Consider the following 8,390-nt stretch of genomic DNA (forward strand, 5'->3'; position numbering starts at 1 on the left):
CTAGTTGGCTTTAAGTGGGTTCCAGATGTTTCTCAGCATCCTCTGCTGAAGTCCACCACACTTATTGGGCAAGTGTCATATATACATTAAGCCTACACTCTAAAAAAAGATGGTTCTTCAAGGGTCTTTGTTAAAGCCAAATGGTTCTATATTCTATTCGTTTCATTTGTGTGCTTAAATGGTTCTGTGCACGGCGAAATGGGTCTTTAGATGATGGACAACGTGTTATGTGTGGTTCTAAACAGCCTTTTTGAAAAAGACTCTATATAGAACCACGCACAACACATTCTCCATCAGTCTTAAGCACATTTCACCATGCAAAGGACCAGTTACGCATGAAATGGTTCTTTGAATGTTGATGGTTCTACATACAACCATTGTCTTTACTAAAGAGCCCTAAACGAACCGTCTTTTTTAAGAGTGTAGTCTTCGACTAAATTGCATTTATAGGCTGGACTTAATGTGAATCTGGGGAACTTCTGGTACAAGTGTTTGTGGAATTGAATCAGTTCACTTAGTTCTTCCAGATTAGCGGAAGTAGAGATCTTCTCTGTGCTGCAGGTCCAGGATGAGCCCATCAGAGTAAACACAAGCTGGTTCCAGATCAGTTCCTCAGCACATCAGTAGTGGAGGTGAGTTTGGCTGATAAGCTGCTGTGTTGTGTGATTGGTGGAGAACTGGAGAAGGTGGGGTGATGGTTGGTGCTGAGCAGGTTTAAAAGTCAGATATGTTTGGGATCTTCTCCAAACCAGGAGCTGAAGATGTTCACCATGGACAAGACTGCTTTCCTGATTCTCTCAGTTTGGGCGGCAGGTAAGATCCACACCTTCCACTGCTCTCCAATCAACAAATGTAGATCAAACACTGAAAGCGCTTAACATTTATTTAATTAGAAATGATATTATCAGCGTAACAATCTGAGTAAAATTTTTACGTGAATTTCAGTAGTTCTTAGTGTTTGGTTCCTCTTTTGCTTTGATGACTAACAGTGACAAAAGTCTCTGATTAGCTTTTTCACTAAGGCTCAAATTCACATTTTTGCTTCTATTTGTCTTGTGACGTCAAGGCAACAACTGTTTTCTCAACAAGACCATTTCTTTGTCTAGCAATCACAAGATAACAAAAGTTGTCCAATCTTGATGATCTTGCAGTCACAAGAAAAATAAGTCATGACCTCAAGATAACAGTCCAAAAATCCTCTCCGGACAGCCGTAGGTTTGTCTACACTCAGTGTTTATTTCATTTTCCATAGTTTTGATAGCTTTCATTTCATTTGAAATCTTTTAAAAGGTTAGACTTTTGACAGTGGCATGAGTTGTTAGTTACTATGTCTGCCCATAATTTGTGTGGTGGTCTGAGTGGATCAGACCCAGCAGTGCTGCTGGAGTTCTTAAACACTGCGTCCACTCACTGTCCACTCTATTAGACGCTCCTACCTTGTCAGTTATTTTTTATTTATGAGAATTTATAGGGTCATTTTTGTAACACACTGATTTAAAAAATATGTTTTCATAGTTTTTTGTTTTCTTAAACTACATTTATTTACATTGAATATATTCAGTTGTGAGATAATTAAACTCAAGACATTTAATCACCTTTTTTTATTCATATTTACTAGTTGCACCTCCTTGTTTCTACGCTCCTTGTCCATTTTGTCAGTTCGACTGACTGTATATGAGCACTTTGTAGTTCTACATTTACAGTCTGCATTGATTCGCACCTCATTTACTCCATTCATCAGTAGTCAGGACCCCCACAAGACCACCACTCAGCAGAAGTTATCCGAGTGGTGGATCATTCTCTGCACTGCAGCAACACTGATGTAGTTGTGGATTAGGAGGAAGTGTCTTTCATATGTGGTTCTGCTCATATTCTCAATTCACAGGGTCATTTTATAAAGGTACGACACTGTTACCTTGAGGTGGGACCCTCAAGGCTCCATCTCAGTGCCTTCAGTCAGGGAAAATAACTGAACCATAGTCCACTGAAATGATCTGTTCTAAGCTGGACTGACTCCACACACCCCGCCTCACCTCCAGGCTTTTACTCTACTGCTCTGTTTTAAAACATTCGGTTATGAAAAGGAACAAACACCAACTTTTCACCTGGAGGAACTGATTTAAGCTCCACAATCAGACCTTAGAACCACTGCAGAACCTCTGAGGGTGCACTTACATTGTTTGTACCTTGATGAACGAATCATGTACCTGCATAGTACCTTTATTTCTAACAGCGTGGAGTACTCCCACATTGGATTTATGCAAAGATATCTACATAGGTTTGTGTTAAAACGCTTGTTTAATTTTTTAGTATATGTTATATTTCACTGCTGTTGGAACAAAACCTTGTGTCTCCAAAACAGCAACTTTAGGGAAGAAGGAAAAAACGTACTGTCGTGTAGGGAATGAGCAGGGAGGCTGGATATTAGTGCAAACCAAACACGAGGCAGAGGAAGAACCACTACATCAGATCAAGTGACAAGTGACGAGTAGACCAGACAACACTAGCTAAAACAAAGGGCTGGATGAAGGTTACAACAAACGGGGAACACCTGGGAGAGGGAGGAGACAGACTACAGACAGGTGAAGATACTAATGGTGAAAGAAAGGTGGAGAAAGGGCGGAGCACAAGAACCAAAGACAAAAACCCAACCAGACATGGGAACGAGGGGAAACCGTGACTTTACTTCCAATGCAAGTAGATGGAAACACAATTTTTGTCCAAGTAACTTTGGGCTGTTTCTTTCGGTCCAATGACCGTAATTTACATACTATGTAAAGGGCAACAAGCATTTTCAAATGATGTCAAACTGAAAAACGAAAAAAGAAACAGCCTAGAATTACTTGGAAAAATCTCTGGTTCCATTGACTAACATTAAAAGTGGAGTAAGTTTTTACCTTCTCCTGTAAACTTACAGTTTTGGAGATACGAGGTTTTGATCCGACAGCAGCGATATGTAAATTAGCTGACAAGTTGTTTAACTAGATTAAAACACTGAATAATTAATTCAACTCTTTGCTGTGCTTCACAAAACTCTTCAGTCTTTTTAGGCTTGGTGAAGTGTGACGTGTCTCTGAATAAGTGTCATTTCTCTGAGAGACGCCATCACGTCCAGGTGGTGTATGAATCTAGCGCCGGGACCAAAAAGTGCGCCGGAACTCTCATCCACAAGCTGTGGGTGATCACCGCGAAGGACTGCTATGGTGGGATCGACGGGTCAGTACGTCCTAAATTACTGCCTTTACTAGTTTTGCAGTTTGCTTCTTCTAGGCTTTGAGGCTATTGCAGCTAACTGATCAAGCCTAACAAGGCAGGACCTACGGGGTCCCTAAAGGGTGGCAGCTTCACCTCCGTACTGCTTCACCTAAAATACAACACAAAGTTGTATTTCGCATGTCTGTGTTCAGAAAATTAAAGGGAAATATATTCTGCTATACTGCAGCATCGCAGAGCACTTATTTGAGTAGAGAGAACAGAAGGTACTAGAAGTTTTGGATACTAAATGAAACGGCTGTATCTGCATTGTAGTCATGGTGACCCCTGGTTCCCATCAACACCACTGTAAAGTATTTACAATCAACCATTTCACACCAAACCTCTCTGGATGACTCTGTTAACATCTCAACATCAGACGATCAGGCGTAACATTCTGACCACCTCCTTGTTTCTCTGTTACCCTGTTCTTCAGTGGTCAGGACCCCCATGGACCCTCACAGGGCAGGTACTGTTTGGGTGGTGGGTCATTCTCAGCACTGCAGTAACACTGACGTGGTGGTGGTGTGTTAGTGTGGGCTGTGCTGGTCTGAGTGGATCAGACACAGCAGACACAGCGTCCATTCATAACATAGTATCAGAGAAACAGATGGACTACAGTCTGTAACTGTAGAACTACAGAGTGCAGCTATACAGTAAGTGGAGCTGATAAAGTGGACACTGATTTCAGAAACAGGGAGGTGGCCAGAATGTTATGCCTGACCGGTGTGTGTGTGGAAGGTCAGGCTAGTGTCCTCACCAGGGAAGCAATGTTTGTGGGTTCACATGCTTTTTTTTGCCTCCATCAGGACGCTGAAAGTAAAGCTGAGTGATCAGAAGAAGCCACTGGTCATTAAGAGCAGTGATGTCGTGAGCTCTTTAAATGAGCCCATTTTGTTGCTGAAGCTTCCAAAGTATGTGTTAAACATCAAGCCTGCTCTGCTGCCTTCTGGAGACTGCATGACCCCAGAAGAGGGAGATGAGCTGCAGGTTTCTGGCTATAGTTTCACCAAAACTGAAGGAGGTGAGCCGGAGTTGCCTAACAGTTGTAGCAGCAGTGGTGATAAATATTGTAGCAATAACTGAAGTAATGATGTTGTAGCGGCGGCAGAAGAAGAAACTTGGAGGAGACCATGATTCTGCTGGAAGAAGGGCACATACTGAACACACACACACCTCTAGCTACACACTTCACCTTTTGTGGTTGGTTAGTGTAGTGGGTAACACCTCTGACTTCTACACTGTAGACTGGGGTTCAATCCCCACCTGGGCAAACACCCTACACTATACCAATAAGAGTCCTTGGGCAAGACTCCTAACACCACCTTGGCCTACCTGTGTAAAATGATCAAATTGTAAGTCGCTCTGGATAAGAGCGTCAGCCAAATGTTGTAAATGTCCAGTGGCCTGATTGGGTTTGCAAACTTTGGGTGTCCTCCCTGCTGCGTTTCTTACCTGGGGTCATCTATAAACTAGCTGATGAAAAGAACGATTCACACTGTAATTGTTTCCATAACCGTTATTTACACAAATACACCCATTCCAAAGAAGCACATAAAAACTTGAGGACGAATAGCTCCCCCTTGTGGAGAATCATCAGGTTGCTAAACTTAAGTGAGTGCCAGTTATGAACCAGGTCACTGAGGTGCTTTCAATAGAAATCAAAAAGGGGGACCTTTATTTTAAGTGTCTCTGATAATTGTGTAGTTATTAGACTGCTGGTGTGTTCACGGTTACAAAGTAGCTTATGTAAATACACATTTTTCCACAAGTGCTATCGCAGCATATTTTCTCGTATGTAATTACACATGTGTAACACGGTAAGAGTGATTACGTTTGTGTGAACTATTATTGGTGTTACAGACGATACTGACAATAGTTTTGATTATGTTCACCGCAAATCGTGCATATTTTAAAAACCACTATTTAAAGTTCACACACACTCCCACTAGACATGACGCTGGTCGCCAAAGATGGAATTCAAAGAAGAAACATCTGCCCATTTTATGATCAGATAAGGACCAATAACTGTAAACCAGCTGCCGTTACATTTATCTTTAAGTTCATGAAATGTTATTAACCATTTAGCCACATTTAAAACGGTTCATTCTGTGAAAAATTCGGTTCGTTTAGCTGTTTAACTTTTTCACTCTTTCTAATTCCCGGTCATTTTCTTGTTTTAATGAAAGCAGAATTTTTTAGCCTAGCTGTATCCAATCCTTTGACCGGTACATGATGGGACAGTTAATAATAACAACTCTTTATTTTAGATGTGAACACAAACCTGATGTGCTTGGATGTTCAAGTCAGTAACTGCGCAGACTTGCCCGAAACTGACTCTGCGAAGTACAAAAGAGTCTTCTGTGGGAAAAAAAGTGAGGACATCAGTGGCCAGGTAAATGTGATCTACTCTTTATAGAGCCAAAACGAGCTGCCAGCATTGGACCGGTTGCGGCACACTTGGCTGGCAGGAACTGGGCCAGATGTGGGCCAGAAGTGGGCCAGCATTTCATGATTACTTCCATTAAATCTCCTGTATAGTCAGTCACTGAACCTTCTTGTCTGTTTTTAAGCAGTAGCATGTTCTCAATTCTTCTTTCTTTATTTCTATCCCAACAGAATGATTATGGTTCCGGTTTTCTGGCGAAGAAACTAAAGAAAAGAAAAATTACCAGGAAGGTGAAACAGACAGACACGCTGTTTGGAGTTCTCATTGATGCTCAACCTAACCAACTCATTTTTTATAGCATCTGTCATCAAGAAACAAAGAACTGGTTAGATGGCACTTTGAAACCCAAAAGGTTTCGTCTCCTATAGAGCCTAGAACGTTTAATTGCTTATTTGTTTGCTTTACATCCTTTATTTGATTAAACATGTTTGTTTGCTTTCCCTACATTTCTCTCTCTTTCAGAACATGTTATATCCATTTCTTCCCAGAAACGTCTCATGTCGCTGCTGTCTGAACAAAACCTTGTATCTCCACTTTTGTCGTTTTTCAATTTTTTATTTAATCTGGAAATACCTGTCGACCTTTATATTGTGTGCAAATTTCATGAAGAATCGACCAAAATAAACAGCCCAAAATGACCTGGAAAGACGTCTGGTTCCATTGACTTCCATTACAAGTAAAGTAGGTTTTTTCCTTCTCCTGTAAAGAGATACAAGGTTTTCTTCTGACAACAGCCGATATGTATGTTTTGCATGGAAAGTCAACCATAGAAATGTGGTCAGAATTGCAGTTTTCTTGCTTGCTTTGCAGATTTCTCCATTTTTGTCATGCAAAAAAACCCCCCCAAAAAAAACAATAAAATGTTCAGCAGTCAAATCAAGTGCATCATAAGTGTCTTAAGCCTGAAATGAATGTGATCAACAAGTAACACCTCTGTAACATGATTATAGGCATGTGGAGTCGACTAGACTGTATGGGTCAGTTTCCTGGACATCCTGAGTGGAGATTCTCAGTCGAAAGGAAAACGTCGTCCAGGAACGCAGATGGGTTCAACATTAGGGCTTCATTATATTCCCTGAGCAGTTTGTCCATCTCCTCTGGGGGTGTTACACACTTTAGCACCTAGATGGCGATGTTGGTTCTTTAATAGAAAGAACAGAAACGTACTCAGTTTAAAATTCCGTTCATTATTTTTATTATGTCAGAACAAAACCTGGTATCTCCAAAACGGCAACTTTACAGCAGAAGGGAAAAAATCTTAACTTATAGTGAAAGTTTGTCGTTTTTTTTGGACTTTTAATGTCATTTTTTCAACATTTCCACTGGTCTGTTCATCGTGGAATTTTAACACAAGGTAAAGTGTAACTGGACTTGTCCAAGTATGAACATAAATGACATAATCAAAAATGAAAATGCAAAGTTTGACATTGTGTCATAGTGTTGACCATCGCAGTGGAGACCTCAAGACTAAAAACAGAGACTAAAGAACTAGGAAATTTTTATCGCTGCATTCAGAAGAAAACCTCGTATCTCCGTTTTTGTTGTTTGTCTGTTTTTGACATAATTTGAAAAGACCTGTTATTCTTTATATTGCATGTAAATTTCATGACGAATGGACTAATAGAAATGACCCTAAATGACTTAGGAAAACGTCTGGTTCCACTGACTTACATTAAAATTAGAGTAGGTTTTTTGCTTCTCCTGTAAAGTTACTATTTTGGAGATATGAGGTTTTGTTCCGACAACAGCGATATGTATGTATATTATATATACACTGATGGAATGGTAGCTTTACAGTAAAAGGAAAAAACATACTTTATTTTTAATTTAAGTGTCAATGCAGGCAGATTTTTTCCACGTTTTCATTTGAGGTAATTTCTTTTAGTCCATTCATCATGAAATTTACATACAGTATTGTAAAGGGCAACACACACACACACACACATAGAGGCCTCAAGGCAAAGCTGTGATGAACATTTCTGAACAGTAAAATAAATGAATAAAAGCAAAAACACATATAAAGGCATTGAATGATCACAACAATAAAATAAATTGATGAGCTAAATAAAATGAATTACAACAGTTTTTTCAATAAAGACTGGATTGAAAAATACTGAGACTGGGTTCCTTGTTCAATCAGATCATCCACATATTAAAAGCCTGGACAGAAGTTCCTCCTATTGTCAAGTACTAATGTTTCAGTTTTGATCTTTTTAACAGCTTTAGTTACTTATATAATTTATTTTACAGTTTTTCTCAATTGCTTATACTCATGTCAGCAAATCCAGACATACAGAGGACGAAAGGAAAAGCTGGCTGTTAATAGAGAACATGAGAACATGACTAAGTACACGGTTGACTGAGAACCTGGTTCCCACCGAACTGACTTGGACTTTAGGCTGCACTGCGTTTTGCTTTGAGTGACCCTACAACCTAATTATGTTTATTTTATTAAAAACAAATGACTGCACATCATAACACTACACAATCTTTGCCAAATGTTTCATTAGTGACCACTTTAGCTCATACAAAACATCCTATTATTTTCCTTAATCCACAGAAACGCCCAATGAATAAATGTATCATAACATACTCCTTATAAATATCGAACGTCTGACTATCTAATTGTTTTAATTAGCTTTTAATTTTTTTTTTGTGGGACTGCAGTTGAATTTGGTGGAAGGGTCTG

At 39.7% G+C, this 8,390-nt stretch overlaps 1 protein-coding gene across 1 annotated transcript; it reads left to right on the top strand.

The window, feature by feature from the left end:
* Positions 1-760: 760 nt before the first annotated feature.
* LOC119265457 (thrombin-like enzyme ancrod) lies at positions 761-6,324 on the top strand. Its single transcript, XM_037546312.1, has 5 exons — positions 761-813; positions 3,042-3,216; positions 4,062-4,276; positions 5,523-5,647; positions 5,872-6,324. The coding sequence occupies exons 1-5, from the start codon at positions 762-764 to the stop codon at positions 6,067-6,069; spliced, it is 765 nt and encodes a 254-aa protein (XP_037402209.1). The 5' UTR covers position 761; the 3' UTR covers positions 6,070-6,324.
* The last annotated feature ends 2,066 nt before the right edge of the window (positions 6,325-8,390 follow it).

Source organism: Pygocentrus nattereri, chromosome 16 (assembly GCF_015220715.1).
Source record: "Pygocentrus nattereri isolate fPygNat1 chromosome 16, fPygNat1.pri, whole genome shotgun sequence".
Taxonomy (NCBI): domain Eukaryota; kingdom Metazoa; phylum Chordata; class Actinopteri; order Characiformes; family Serrasalmidae; genus Pygocentrus; species Pygocentrus nattereri.

Excerpts from the sequence above, each read along its gene's own strand:
- LOC119265457 (XM_037546312.1), top strand. The coding sequence starts at position 762 with ATGTTCACCATGGACAAGACTGCTTTCCTGATTCTCTCAGTTTGGGCG. Across the intron at positions 4,277-5,522 it reads TTTCACCAAAACTGAAGGAG|ATGTGAACACAAACCTGATG; the intron begins GTGAGCCGGAGT and ends TCTTTATTTTAG. Across the intron at positions 5,648-5,871 it reads GTGAGGACATCAGTGGCCAG|AATGATTATGGTTCCGGTTT; the intron begins GTAAATGTGATC and ends CTATCCCAACAG.